The sequence below is a fragment of the Giraffa tippelskirchi genome, chromosome 3 (genome assembly GCF_054371585.1).
Source record: "Giraffa tippelskirchi isolate mGirTip1 chromosome 3, T2T-mGirTip1v1.2.pri, whole genome shotgun sequence".
Classification (NCBI taxonomy): domain Eukaryota; kingdom Metazoa; phylum Chordata; class Mammalia; order Artiodactyla; family Giraffidae; genus Giraffa; species Giraffa tippelskirchi.
The window spans coordinates 32,903,505-32,919,715 of record NC_137277.1 but is presented as its reverse complement, the minus strand read 5'-3'; the positions used below and the strand labels follow the sequence as shown (position 1 = coordinate 32,919,715).

At 41.1% G+C, this 16,211-nt stretch overlaps 1 protein-coding gene across 3 annotated transcripts in view; it reads left to right on the top strand.

Moving 5' to 3' along the window:
• The window catches only part of SHISA6 (shisa family member 6), a 262,399-nt gene that overhangs the window by 235,201 nt on the left and 10,987 nt on the right, over window positions 1-16,211 (top strand). The window contains exon 4 of one of the 3 annotated variants that reach the window (XM_081580728.1): window positions 14,743-14,799. The exons of the other annotated variants lie outside the window; for them this stretch is intronic. Coding sequence (XP_081436854.1) covers window positions 14,743-14,799 — 57 coding nt within the window. The remainder of the gene's footprint in view (window positions 1-14,742; window positions 14,800-16,211) is intronic. 3 annotated transcript variants of the gene reach the window in all.

Below are 16,211 nucleotides of genomic sequence, written 5' to 3'. Positions count from 1 at the left end.
GAATTCACTGGTTTTTTGGGTGAGATGAAATAGGCCTAAATCACGGGCAGCTTTGAAAATGCAGTGACATCTCCCGCATTTTTCAAAATGTGGTCAGATTCCAGCTGCAGATGCAGGATGCTTTCAAAAAAGCTAATTCCTCGGGCCCATCTCAGGTCACCTAACTCATAATTTATGGGATGAGAGAAGGGCTCAATTTTTTTTAATGGATTCCAGATCACTCTTAGGTATAGTAGTTCAAAGGTCTTTGCTGTTAGGCATCTAAGCTTTAATCTATTGGTAGTTTGTAATACTTAGAGGCTAAAGGCCAGGGTGAAATTGGCATTGAAGAAAGACTAGTCTACTTGGCCATAATAAAGAATAGAATTTTGCTGTTTGCTGCAATGTGGATGGACTTGGAGGGCATTATGCTAAGTGAAATAAGTCAGAGAAAGATAAATACTATATGATACTGCTTATATGTGGCATCCAAAAAATACAACAGACTAGTGGAAAGAACATAAAAGAAGCACACTCATGGATACAGAGAACTTAGTGCTTACCAGTGGGGAGGTGGGGAGGGCAAGATAGAGGTGGGAGAGTGGGAGATACAAACCATTGGGTATAATATAGACTCAAGGATATATTATACAACACAGGGGAATATAGGCAATATTTCATAATAACTGTAAATGGAAAGTAACCTTTAAAAATTGTATAAAACTCATTTAAAAAAACACAAATATCATATATTAACACATATATATGGAATTTAGAAAGATGGTGCTGATGAACCTGGGGCTTATCTGGTGGCTCAGTGATAAAGAATCTGCCTGCAATGCAGCAGATGCGGGTTCGATCCCTGAGTCAGGAAGATCTCCTGGAGAAGAAAATGGCAACCCACTCCAGTATTCTTGCCTGGGAAGTCCCATGGACAGAGGACACTGGTGGACTACAGTCCATGTGATGACAAGAGTCAGCCAGGATTTCTCAACTAAACCACCACCATCACTGATGAATCTATTTGCAGGGCAGCAATGGAGATGCAGACCTAGAGAACAGACTTGTGGACATGGTGGGGAAGGAGAGGGTGGGATGAACGGGGAGAGTAGCATGGAAACATATTCATTACTTTATGTAAAATAGATAACCAGTGGGAATTTGCTGCATGATGCAAGGAGTTCAAATCTGATGCTCAGTGACAGACTAGAAGGGTGGGAAAGGGTGGGAGGTAGGAAAGAGGTTCAAGATGGAGGGGACATATGTACACCTATGGCTGATTCACGTTGATGTATGGCAGAAACCAACACAATAGTGTAAAGCAATTATCTTCCAATTAAAAATAAACAAATTAAAAAAAAAAAAAAGACTATTCTAGCAGTAGCGCACCGGAGAAGGCAATGGCACCCCACTCCAGTACTCTTGCCTGGAGAATCCCATGGATGGAGGAGCCTGGTGGGCTGCAGTCCATGGGGTCGCTAGGAGTCAGAGACGACTGAGCGACTTCACTTTCACTTTTCACTTTCATGCATTGGAGAAGGAAATGGCAACCCACTCCAGTGTTCTTGCCTGGAGAATCCCAGGGACGGCGGAGCTTGGTGGGCTGCCATTTATGGGGTCGCACAGAGTCGGACACGACTGAAGCGACTTAGCAGCAGCAGCAGCAGCGCACAAGGTGGATCCATAGGGGCAAAGACTGGAGGAAATCCTACCCAAGGTGTGGTGATGAGACCCGAGATATGAGGGTCTATAACCAATATGCATGTTATCTCTTTGTTTTGTGTTCTCAGGATCCCATTGATCACATCACTTGGGTACTATTCGTACCCTGCAACCTTCCTGTGACTCACTAAACAGAAATTACTTTTGCTACATCTCTGATTGAATTTGTACCAGGAATGTCCAACACCAAACAAATCACTCTTGTCTTTCACCTTCTCCCCCTTTCAACTGTGCATATAAGCAAGCACACAGATACAGAACTGCAGCACACATGTGTAAGCACACAGCTGATTTGCTCCCCAGAGAAAACTAGCCACCTTCCTTAGCAGCTAAACCAGACACCAATGGGGGGGAACTCATTCTGCTGGCTCTAGAAACTTCCATGGCTGCAGAGGCCAGGCGGCTGCAGAATCTTCTAAGTGACCTGTTCACCATGGATGGTCCACGTCAATGCTCTCAGTGGGCAGAGGGCTCTGCCTTGCTTCTCGGCTTCCTTCAAGCAGCCTTGGAGCTCTGATGGAGATTGTTTTGTCACTTTGTGGTCTTGTCAGCATATCGATCTGTGAGTCCTAAGCGCTAATTAATTGTTATGTTATCCAGCTGGATCCATCAGGAGGCTGATGGCCCTGACTGGGCACTGTGCCAAGGCCCAGGACTCCCTGAGGAGGAGGGGCAGGGGAGACCAGTAATTGAGGAGATGTGATCTGTGGATAAGTCCAAGGGGAGACAGGATGCCTGTTCCAACAGACTGTATACTCATTGCCACGGAGAGGAGCTCCAGGCTGATTCCTGGGATCGTTAGCCTTCCTGCTCTCAATCTTTAAGGAAATCAACCCGAAACAGTCATTAGAAGGACTAATGCTGAAGCTGAAGCTGCAATACTTTGGTACCTGATGCAAAGACCCGACTCATTGGAAAAGACCCTGATTCTGAAAGAGTGAGGGCAGGAGAAGTGGGCAGCAGAGGAAGAGGTGGTTGGATGGCATCACTGACTCAATGAACATGAGTTTGAGCAAGCTCCGGGAGATGGTGAAGGACAGGGGAGCCTGGTGTGCTGCAGTCCATGGGGTTGCAAAGAGTCGAACATGACTTATCAACTGAACAACAACTCTTTGTACATCACGAATTCTGCCTTTGACCCTTCCTTATTAACACCAAGCTGCCCACACACCCTACAACTCCATATTATCTAGAGCAACATCTGCCCACCTCCCCCCATACCTCCCCCGCCCTCCACCATCATATGTATTCATAATACATATGAACCTGCCATATAATACATAATACATATGATACATAATACATATAATACATATGAACCTGCCACATAATACATATGAATCCAAGATCTATTCATAATAGAGTAGCATTGGTCACAATGAGTGAGTGCATCTGTGTTGGACAGTTTTTCCATTTGACCCCCCCACACACACACACAAATAATATACAGATTTAACAAAATTCCTATCAACATCTTCACGAGATTTTTTTTTTCAGATACAGACAATATTATTCTAAAATGTATACAGAAAGGCAAAAAAAAAAAAAAACCCTAGAATAGTTAAAATACCTTTTAAAAGGAGAAATAGGACTTCTCTGGTGATACGATAGATAAGAATCTACCTGCCAACGCAGGGGGCATGGGTTCAATCCCTGGACTAGGATGACTGCACATTATGTGGGACAGCTAAGCCCGTGTACCACAACTACCGAGTCCGCGCTCTATGACCCACATAGAGCCCATGACCCACAGCCACTGAACCCGCATGCTGCAACTACTGAAGCCTGTGCTCTGCAGCAAGAGAAGCCACTGTGATGAGAAGCCCGAGCACTGAAACTACAGAGTAGCACACAGAGCAAAGAATACCCAGCACAGACAAAAATAAAATCAATAAATAAAAATTTTAGAAAAGGAAAAATAAAGTGGAAGCGATCAGTCTGCTCAACTTCAAGAAATATCATGTAGCCACAGTAAGCAAGACTGTCTGGTACTGGCAGAGGAACAGACATGTAGCTCGATGGAACAGAAGAGAAAACCCAGAAGTAGGCCCACACAAATATGTCCAACTGAGTTTTTTGACAAATGTGCAAAAGCAATTATATGGAGAAAAGGAATATTTTCAAATACAATGCTGAAGCAATTGGACATCGGATCAACAAGCAAAAAACAAACAACAAAAACCCCTCAACCTGAGTCTAATACCTTTTATAGAAATTAATGCCAAATGGTTCGTGGACTTAAATGTAAACATAACACTATAAAACATCTAGAAAGAAAGGAGAAAAGTCTTCTGAACTAGGGCTAGAAAATGATGTTTTATACTTGGCACTAAAAGCACAATCCATCAAAGAAAAAAATTGACAAATTAGACTTCATCAAAATGTAAAGTTTTGTTCTGCAAAAGACTTGGTTAAAAGGATGACAAGATAGGCTTCAGTCAGGGAGAAAATATTTACAAACCATATATCCTACAGATAACTATCATCTGGAATATAAAAAGAAGTCTTAAAATTTAACAGGAAAAATGTAAACAATCTGATTAGAAAGTAAGCAAAAGTAATCAAGAGATGTTTCATTGAAGAAGATAAACAAATGAAAAATAAGAACATGAAAAGATGTTTAACATCATTAGTCATTAGGGAAATGCAAATTAAAGCTACAATGAGATATTATTCCATAACTGTCATGGTTAAGAATGGCTAAAATAGAAAATAGTGACAACACCAAATGCTGGCAAGGATGTGGAGAAAATGGATCACTCATTCACTGCTGGTGGAATGTAAAATGTTACAGCCACTCTGGAAAACAGTCTGGTAGGTTCTTAAAAACAAACAAACAAACCATACAGTTACTAAACATTCAACAACTGCACTCCAAAGCATTTATCCCAGATAAGAGAAGACCTGGACACAAAGACCTTCACGTGAATGTTTATAGCAGCTCTATTCATAATCTCAGAAAACTGAAAAGAATCCAGATGTCCTCCAACAGTTGAACAGTTGGTACTGTGGTACATCCACACCATGGAATATTTACTACTGAGAAATAAAAAGGAATGAAGTATTGATGCATTCCCAAATGTGTCTCCAGAGAATTATGCTTGACAAAAAAAAAATCCAGTCTCGAAGATTACATATGGTATGAATCCATTCATAGCAGTCTTGAAATGACAAAATTAGAAATGATGGATAGGTTAATGGTTGCTAAACTTCCCTGGTGACTCAGAGAATAAAGAGTCTGCCTGCAATGCGGGAAACCCGGGTTCAATATCTGGATCGGGAAGAACCCCTGGAGAAGGGCGTGGCAACTCACTCCAGTATTCTTGCCTGGAGAATCCCAAAGGACAGAGGAGCCTGGTGGGCTCCATGAGGGACACTCCAGCCTGGTGGGTGTCCATGAGGGTCACAAAGAGTCATATATGACTGAGAGACTTCAATTTCACTTCAGTGGTTGCCAGGGGCTAGTGAGGGGGTGGATGCAGAAAGGAGGTGGATGTGGCAACATGAGGAATTTATCTAGTGATGGAAACCTTTTATATCTTGACTGTATCCATGTCAATATTCTGATAGAGTACTATATTTTTGCAAAATGTTACTACTGGGGAAACTAGCTAAACAATATACAAAACATCTGTATTGTTTGTGAATTAACAATGATTGCAAGTTTTAAATTTTTTAATTTATTTGTTTATCTGGCGGCACTGGGTTTTAGTTCATGGCATGTGGACTCTTGGTTGTGGCATGTGGGATCTAGTTTCCTGACCAGGGATCGAACCCAGACCCCCTGCATTGGGAGCTTGGAGTCTTAGCCACTGGGCCACCAGGGAAGTCCCTTAAAAGTTTAATTTTAGAAAACAATACAGTAAAGGCAACATTTATTTTGCTTATAAATCTCCAACTTGGGCAGGGCTCAGTGGGTACAGCTCGTCTCTGACCCACTTGTGTTAACCTGGACACCTACAACGCTGGGGGCTGGAATCATCTGAAGTCTTCCTCACTCACACATCTGGAAGATGATGCTGTTATTGATGGACACGTTAGGCCAGCCCTTAAAGTCAGACTTTGAACACGGTCTGGACTTCCTTACAATATGGTGGCTGGGATTGAAGTATGAGTGTTGAAAGAATGAGCCAGGTGAAAGCCTTTCCATCTTTTGCAGCCTAGCTGTGGGAGGCATGCAGTGTTATTTCTGCTGCACCATGCTCATTGAGGAAGTCAGGAGCACCCTTCAGTTTCAAGAAAAAGAGAATATATTCTATCCAGTGGGGGAATGGGAAGGTTTCAGGAGAGCGTGTGGGACTAGAAATATAATGTCACCATTTTTTAATAAAATATGATGTGGCACCGTCTCTAAAGACTGACCTTCTCTCTTCCAAATTGACAAGACTGGCCATAGCTACCTAGCTTACAAGTCATGTGTCCAGCCATGCAGAGAGACCAAATCTCTCTCTTTTTTTTTTTATTAGTTTATTTTCTATTTTTCAACTTTACAATATTGTATTTGTTTTGCTATACATTGACATGAATCCACCATGGGTGTACATGTTTTCCCCTTCCAGAACCCCCCTTCCTCCTCCCTCCCCATCCCATTCCTCTGGGTCATCCCACTGCACCAGCCCCGAGCACCCTGTATCATGCATTGAACCTGGACTGGCGATTCGTTTCACATATGATAATTTACATGCTTCTATGCCATTCCCCCATATCGTCCCGCCCTCGCCCTCTCCCATAGAGTCCATAATACTGTTCTATTCATCTGTGTCTCTTTTGATGTCTCGCATACAGGGTTACCTTTACCGATTGACTAAATACCATATATATGTGTTAGTATACTGTATTGGTGTTTTTCTTTCTGGCTTACTTCACTCTGTATAATAGACTCCAGTTTCATCCACCTCATTAGAACTGATTCGAATGTATTCTTTTTAATGGCTGAGTAATATTCCATTGTGTATATGTACCACAGCTTCCTTATCCATTCATCTGCTGATGGGCATCTAGGCTGCTTCTCTCTTTTAATGGTTCCTAATTTCTGGAGAAGGAGCTCCAATGGGCCCAAGTGAGTCAAGTGTTCATACCTAGCCAAATTAACCATTACCTAGAGTTTGAGCCGTGTGGAGGGCAGTCATATCATACACATGCACATATAATAGGGAGATGAGGATACGACAGTAGAAGGAAGGACAATTTTTCCGAGCCAGGAGGACTTATGTTTAACCATCAAGGCAACTCAGAACACACCAAAGCACATAGGTAAATTTTCTTAAAATTATGCTCTTGTCAAGAGACAAGGATAAAATAACATGACACAGAAAGGTTAGATACAAAAGGATAGGCAAAGTTTATCAGGCAAATGCAAACAAAGAGAAAGCAGGGTTGGCAATATAAATATCAGATTAAGCGGACTTATACACACACACACACACAAAGGCATTAAATAGGACAGAAAGGGTTCTTTAATGTTGATAAAGGGTACAAGCCACAAAGAAGACATAAGCACCATGAGGTTTTTTGTGCTGAACAAGATAACTGTGAAATACGTAAAATCAGGACTATAACAGATACAGACAGAAAACGATAGGAACTCAACAATAGTGGGGGCTTTCCTGGTAGCTTAGTTGGTATAGAATCTGCTGGCAATGCAGGAGACCCCAGTTCAATTTCTGGGTTGGGAGGATCCGCTGGAGAATAGGCTACCCACTCCAGTGATGCTGGAAGGATTGGGGGCAGGAGGAGAAGGGGAGAACAGAGGATGAGATGGCTGCATGGCATCACTGACTCAATGGACATGAGTTTGCGTAAACTCTGGGAGTTGGTGATGGACAGGGAGGCCTGGCATGCTGCGATTCATGGGGTTGCAAAGAGTCAGACATGACTGAGCGACTGAACTGAACCCACTCCAGTATTCTTGGGCTTCCCTTGTGGCTCAGCTGGTAAAGAATCCTTCTGCAATGAGAGAGACCTGGGTTCGATCCCTGGGTTGGGAAGATTCCCCTGGAGACGGGAAAGGCTGCCGACTTCAGTATTCTGGCCTGGAGAATTCCGTGGACTGTATAGTCCATGGGGTCACTCGTGTCCAAAGAGTTGGACATGAGTGAGCAACTTTCACTTTCACTTTCAACAATAGTGGGAGAGTGGAGATACCACCCTCAGTCTTTGACAGGTTAAGTAGGCAAAGAATGAGTTAGGGTAGAGAATAGCTGAATAATATATTTCATGTGTCTGATTTAATAGATATATGTCAATTTGATACTCTATGAGAATAAAATAATACCTTTTCTTAAAGAATTCATGAAACATTCACAAAAATTGATCGTATATTGGCCCACAAAGGAAACCTAAGTCAAGTCTCCAAGGCAGAAATTGTACAGGCTCTGTTGTCTGACCACAATACAATAAAACAGAAAATTAATGGCAAAAGTTCAAACTGACAAACCCAAACACTTTGAAATTTAACAACTCTGCTACAGAAATCTTGGGTCAGAGAGAAAAATCAAAGCTGTAATTACAGATCATTTAGGGCTTAACAGCAATAAGAACATTGCATATCAGCACTCATGGGATTGTGCCAGAGACAAAATCAGAGCTAGAGACCTGATATTGTTGATAGAAAAGAGTAAAAATAAACAGACGAAAGATTCAAGCTCGAAAATTAGAAAAGAATAACGAACCAAACCAAAGAAAATTAGGAGGCAGGAAGGAACAGATCCAAAAGCATAAAATAAGGATATGAAGGGATAAAAAGCTCTGATATGTAAAGAGGTAGTTGTATGAAAAAGAAGAATGATGGGGATAAATTGATGATCAGAAAAATATTAAGACAGGATGTTAAGACTGAGAAAAGAAATATAGTTTCCTGTATAGAGGTTTTTTGAGGGTATGTTACACTTTTAAGCTAATAAAGTTTCAAATGTTCAATGGCCTTATAAAAAATGGAAATTACAAACTGAAATTAGAATTAGAAAATGTGAATGAATCAATATGTCAGGAAAATGTTGCCAGTTCTGAGAGGAAGAATACATAAGGATGTGGGCTCTAGTGCCAGCCTGCCTGGACTTGAATCCCAGCTTCCCCTGTTGGGCAAATTATTCAACCTCTCGAAACCTCAGTTTCCTTAACACTAGATCAGTGATGATAATAACATCTATCTCTCAAAGTTGTTGTTGTGCAGTCAGTAAAATAACAAGCCAATTCCCTACCACTGTGCAAACCAGACTCCCCAAAAGATAGCAGGCATTTTTCTTATTGCACTGTTTCAAACTTTCAAAGAACACATCTTTCATATGCTCTATTAATAGTTCCAAGGCATACAGAAAGATGAACAAGTACACTTGATTTTACAGAATCATTATCTTGATACAAAAAACCCTGCCTTGTTCGCACAAAAGTGCAAATTTTCTTTATGAATACATAGGAATTAAATAAGATATATACAAATGGGATCCAATGTTGTAATGAAAGAATGACACACAAAAATGAAATAATGTATTTCCTAGGAATAGACAAATAGTTCAATAGGAGCAATCCATTAACCCACTTCATCACATCACAAGGCAATTGGCACTGTGTTGGCCAAGAAATGCTGTTTTTAATTTTTTGCCTAAAGAAGTAAGACAGGGACAAAGAGTTGTGTTCAAGGTTGTTTGGTGTAAATTTATTGAATTTTAAATAATCTAAATACACATTAATAGGAAAATGTTTATATATATATGTATATAAACATTATATTTAAGTCATATGTAGAAATATACCATAGGTTATTCTATAGAAAGAGATATTGTGAAACCATATAGAATATTTCAAAGACTATTTGAAAACATGAAAATATATACAAGATATGTTGTCCATTAAGTATAAAAGAGACAGATTAAAAATAGAAAATGCTTACTTACATATGTGGAAATTATACATATTTCAGTTCAGTTCAGTCTCTCAGTCGTGTTCAACTCTTTGCGACCCCATGAACCGCAGCACACCAGGCCTCCCTGTCACCAACTCCCGGAGTCCACACAAGCCCGTGTCCATCGAATTACTGATGCCATCCAACCATCTCATCCTCTGTCGTCCCCTTCTCCTCCTGCCTTCAGTCTTTCCCAGCATCAGGGTTTTTTCAAAAGAGTCAGCTCTTTGCATTAGGTGGCCAAAGTATTGGAGTTTCAGACACATCATCAATCCTTCCAATGAATACACAGGACTGATCTCCTTTAGGATGGACTGGTTGGATCTCCTTGCAGTCCAAGGGACTCTCAAGAGTCTTCTCCAACACCACAGTTCAAAAGCATCAATTCTTCGGTGCTCAGCTTTCTTTATACTCCAGCTCTCACATCCATACGTGACCACTGGAAAAACCATAGCCTTGACTAGACGGACCTTTGTTGGCAAAGTAATGCCTCTGCTTTTTAATATGCTGTCTAGGTTGGTCATAACTTTCCTTCCAAGGAGTAAGTGTCTTTTAATTTCATGGCTGCAATCACCATCTGCAGTGATTCTGGAGCCCAGAAAAATAAAGTCAGCCACTGTTTCCCCATCTATCTGCCATGAAGTGTTGGGACCAGATGCCATGATCTTAGTTTTCTGAATGTTGAGCTTTAAGCCAACTTTTTCACTCTCCTCTTTCACTTTCATCAAGAGGCTCTTTAGTTCACCTTCACTTTCTGCCATAAGAGTGGTGTCATCTGCATATCTGAGGTTATTGATATTTCTCCCGGCAATCTTGATTCCAGCTTGTGCTTCTTCCAGCCCAGAGTTTCTCATGATGTACTCTGCATATAAGTTAAATAAGCAGGGTGACAACATACAGCCTTGACGTACTGCTTTTCCTATTTGGAACCAGTTCTGTTGTTCCATGTCCAGTTCTAACTGTTGCTTCCTGACCTGCATACAGGTTCTCAAAGGCAGGTCAGGTAGTCTGGTATTCCCATCTCTTTCAGAATTTTCCACAGTTTATTGTGATCCACACACAGTCAAAGGCATTGGTATAGTCAATAAAGCAGAAATAGATGTTTTATGGAACTCTCTTGCTTTTCCAATGACCCAGCGGATGTTGGCAGTTGATCTCTGGTTCCTCTGCCTTTTCTAAAACCAGCTTGAACATCTGGAAGTTCATGGTTCACATATTGCTGAAGCCTGGCTTGGAGAATTTTGAGCATTACTTTACTAGCGTGTGAGATGAGTGCAATTGTGCAGTAGTTTGAGTATTTTTTGGCATTGACTTTCTTTGGGGTTGGAATGAAAACTGACCTTTTCCAGTCCTGTGGCCACTGCTGAGTTTTCCATATTTGCTCGCATATTGAGTGCAGCACTTTCCCAGCGTCATCTTTCAGGATTTGAAATAGCTCAACTGGAATTCCATCGTCTCCACTAGCTTTGTTCATAGTGATGCTTCTTAAGGCCCACTTGACTTCACATTCCAGGATGTCTGGCTCTAGGTGAGTGATCACACCATCGTGATTATCTGAGTCATGAAGATCTTTTTTGTACAGTTCTTCTGTGTATTCTTGCCACCTCTTCTTAATATCTTCTGCTTCTGTTAGGTCCATACCATTTCTGTCCTTTATTGAGCCCATCTGTGCATGAAATGTTCCCTGGTATCTCTAATGTTCTTGAAGAGATTTCTAGTCTTTCCCATTCTATTGTTTTCCTCTATTTCTTTGAAGTGATCACTGAGGAAGGCTTTCTTATCTCTCCTTGCTATTTTTTGGAACTCTGTGTTCAAATGGGTATATCTTTCCTTTTCTCCTTTGCTCTTTGCTTCCCATCTTTTCACAGCTATTTGTAAGTCCTCCTCAGACAGCCATTTTGCTTTTTTGCATTTCTTTTTCTTGGAGATGGTCTTGATTCCTGTCTTCTGTACAATGTCACGAACCTCCATCCATAGTTCATCAGGCACTCTGTCTATCAGATCTAGTCCCTTAAATCTATTTCTCACTTCCACTGTGTAGTCATAAGGGATTTGATTTAGGTCATACCTGAATGGTCAACTGGTTTTCTCCACTTTCTTCAATTTAAGTCTGAATTTGGCAATAAGGAGTTCATGATCTGAGCCACAGTCAGCTCCTGGTCTTGTTTTTGCTGACTGTGTAGAGCTTCTCCATCTTTGGCTGCAAAGAATATAATCAATTTAATTTCGGTGTCGACCATCTGGTGATGTCCATGTGTAGGGTCTTCTCTTGTGTTGTTGGAAGAGGGTTTTTGCTATGACCAGTGCGTTCTCTTGGAAGAACTCTGTAAGCCTTTGCCCTGCTTCATTCTGTACTCCAAGGCCAAATTTGCCTGTTATTCCAGATGTTTCTTATCTTTGTGTATATATATGTACATGTACATGTATGTTTGAACATTTAGGTTGTTTCTTTTGTTACTGTAAAAATGCTACAGGGAATAATAACCTTATGCATTTGTTATTTAATAAAACTGTAAGGATCAAATCAGCATATTTTTGTCTATTTTAAGCACCATAATCTGATTCTCACTTGTGCAAATGAAAAATGCAAATTGCTATTCATTGCAATTTAAGTTTGTGTGTGTATGTGTGTGTATGTAAACACCCACATAGTAATTTATCGGGGGAGGGAAACAAAAGATAACAAAATATCATAATGGCTATTTTATGATGGCTTAATTTTCTGCCTCTATAAATGTTTTTGCTTAATTTCAGTATGTGAAAAAAAAAATCAAATGTTAGCAAAATATCTGAAGTGAGATTCAAACAAAAGGAAAAGCCCTGCACTTGTAAACAAACTATCTAAATTCAAGACATTTATCCTGTTTATAAACTCACACGTAAAAAAAAAAAGATAACTACCTTAAATAAGATATTTGAGGGGTTTTTTACAGTGTCTGGAAACCAGCAAGTCAATAAGATATCAATATTGATATGTTGCAATGAAAATCATTGCAAAGATTGGTTTTTAAAGGTATGTGAAAGTGTTTAGCACAGAGCCTGGGGCATAGCTGGGTACCACGAATTATTACATGAATCTGAATCATCTCCCTTTCCTAGCAACACCTAGATTCTGAAATAGAAGAGTAGTAGTGCTTCTCTAGGGGACTTCCCTGGTGATCCAGTGGTTAGGACTCCATGCTTCCAGTGCAGGGGGTGGGGGTTCCATCCCTGGTCAGGGAACTAAGATCCCACATGCTGCTCAGTGCAGCCAAAACTTTTTCTAAAAAAAGTGAGAAAAAAAGAAGTATGTCTCTCTGCCACTCTCCACCATTTAATTTGAGTTCTCTCATTACTCGCAACTGCTTTATTTGATGCTGCCATATTGTTTAAAAGCAAATAAATAAATCACAATAACAACAAAAAACTGTGAAGCTGGTTTTCTCCTTGCCTCCAGAGGACAAGCAGAACAAACTACCCTTTATCTCTCTTCCTGGATTCTCTCTTTTTGCTTAAAATCCAGATCCAGGGTAGAATTGGTTCAGTGTCTATCAAAATAGTTTTTCCTTGGAAATAACTTAATATTCTGCTTTGAGAAGGTAGAGGGTCTTCATGTGAGAAATGGTGGCTTCCTGCCCAAAACTATACTCCACTGGATAGAGTCCTTAAAGACCTTGCTCTGAACCAAAGGAATGATATAAATAATTCCATTGGTATGGGAAATTTTGTCTGGTGGTAGTACATACGACGATTTGTCTTGGAAATAGCTAGAGACTAGAACTAAGAGAAATCTGGAGAAAAAGATATACTGTGGGCCTGGATTTAGGAGGTTGCCATATGAGGAGAATTTGGGCATTCACTGGATGGATATGGAAGATGAAGGGAGGGAAATGGTGAATGAGAACTGAAGTTTCGCTTTCCAAGCCCATGGAACATTAGTATAATGGACAGGACTTGAGTATCAGAGAATAAAATGATGAGCTCACTTTAGGATGCAATGGTTTGGGTTAAGAGCAGGAATTTCATGGTGACAGACACAAGCAGCTTAAAATCTAACCCCGCAGACCAGATAGATCTCAGGTCAGAGGTGTAGACTTGAAACCTCTCAGTTTGGGTAAGAAGATAGAGCCCAAGTCTTCGTGAAGACACCCGAGCCTCATGACATACTAGTATTTAGAGAATTAAAGAGAAAAGGGAATCTAGTGAAAGAGCTTAAGGATGAGTAGCAAGAGGATATAATGCCAAAGATAGGAAAGATGATTTCGTCCAGGAAATGGAAGCAAATCTAGACCTAAGAGGATGGCAGGGCTGTGACCCATGGTTTAGATAAACTAAAGCTAAGACCTCATGACTCCTCCTTCCTTTGCTTTGGTTGAAATAAGATGCACATATCAACAAAAAGCAAACATACAATGTTGAACTGAAGCAATAATACAATATTGAACTGTGCTTTGGTGGTAAGCCAAATCTTCATTCCATTTTAGAAGGCTTGAACTCCTGACTTTAGCAACTATGACTCTATTCATTGTATGGCTTGTTCAATCAATGTGGCCTTTTGCATTAATTAAAACCAATGCTTTTGAAATAGCGGGCTGTGTCACTTATAGGCAGGACAGAGACCAGGATCCAGGACTCTGGATCCCAGGCAGTGGGTGGTTCATGTCAGCTTACTACCTCTCAGGACACACCCAGATACTTGTGTATAAAGACCCAGGACAAATCACAGCTCTATAAGATGCAAGCAGCTTACATTAGGGCATCCCGTTCCTGGCTAACCATGCCTGAACACTCTCCTCCCCCGCAAAAGATCTACTTCCTCCGCTCAGCTCTCTATCCCATGTATGTATATTTGTCAAATGTCCCCTAGTCTCTATTCTTCTCCTCCTCCACCCCAACAAAGCTTCTGATGCTGGTCAGCCAGATCCACAGGTGTAGGTGGGTCGCCATGGTGACAGAGGAGGCCCTAATGCAGAAAAAGAGAAACAGAAGCATCAGAGGAAGGACCCTGCCTTGTTTCTAGGGTACGCAAAGGCCTGAGCTTCTTGGAAGTGCTTCCTTTGACTCAGAGAAGCATAGCAGAGGTCAAGAGGGGTGCTGCTGTGTTGAAGAGACTACACAATTCCTGAACTCTTCTTTAAAAAAATTTTTTCTGTGATTTTCAGGTGATCATCAGTATAACCATCCGATTTTAAGCAGCGCTACCCAGACCCCTACACATGGTGAGAGATGATTGAGAGCGTTCTGCATCCCATCCTCATCCCAAGTGGCTCCATCCTAGCTACTGATGCCGACTACGGCATCAAGCATGGTCACTGGCTCACGGAAGCTAAGGAGGTGTAAGGAGCCGGGTCCCCGCCCTCCTCTAGGGCCACAGTGACTCACTTTCACTTTTAGATCATTGCCCCCCCAGTGTCTGTCTCTGATATCAAAGTGATCTTCTGCCATGAAAGGAGAAGAGAAAGCCCCTTTCTTAACCCATTTCACTTACAATCTTGATCACTTCTTGCAGCCATAAATTCCATATGTCCACAGCAAGGAGTGAACTCTCTTCTTTGCCCAGGGCTACTTGTGGTGCCATTTAGGAATGACATGAGATGTGGAAAACTCTATCGATCCTCCCCCAAACTAATTAAGAATGGATAAAACTCAAAACCAAACTGGATGACTTGAGCTTTAGCTCTCAACAGAGGAAGAACCTAAAAGCTGCAGAGCACGAGTGTGTCAGCAAAGTGCCAAAGAGTTACAAAACCATGTTTCCCTCTTAAGTGTTAACATCCTCCCATCAGATCACAACTTATCATTTGGAACTGCAGTGAAAAACTATTTTTGGTACATGCTCAAAACTTGATAGAACACAAGACAGCCATGTATATTATGAGCTATCAGTCATTCTTCTGTCTTTGGTGTTAAACAATGAAAACATCATTAAATTTTAGTGAGAGAGAAACTCAAAACAAAGATAAATTCTGCAGCTCACCTGGCAGAGAGATCTACACCTCTCATGTCAGACTATGCTCTGTTTCTGCAGTAGAATTCGGAGAACAAAAGTGAACTATCTTGAGGTCCCCCTCCAGTGCTAGGCTCCTAATGAAAACATGTGATGAAAGGAACAGTTTAATAAGGTGCTTCAAGTTGCAGGGTCTAGGAAAAAGAAGAACTCGGGGGAATCAGACTGATCAGCTAAAAGAAGCTGGTACCACCAGTGATGTTGACAGTAGGAATAGGAAAAAGGGTTCAGATAAGAAATATTTGGGAGAAAGAATTGGGAAGTCTTAGTTACTAACTGAATATGGCTGATAAGAGTTAATTATGAGTGAAATGCAGAGTCACAATCAATGAGAAGAATGAAAGGTCTTATGAAAGCAATCTAAGAAGTCAGGAAAGCAGCCAGTGTTGCTGGTGGGATGGAGCTGTTGATGGTGAGTTTGGATCTGGACATCGAGAGCTGGATTTGACTACAGGATCTGCAAGGAGAATCATTCAATAAGGCAGTTAGAAATGCAGACATGAAGCCTGGAGGGAGACAACAGCCGAAGATGTAAGTTATGCTTTGGAAGCAGCAACAGAAGTCTTGGGAGTAGGGGAAATCTGTGTAAGGAAGCTGAACGAGAAAAGCAGAAGGCAGAAGCAG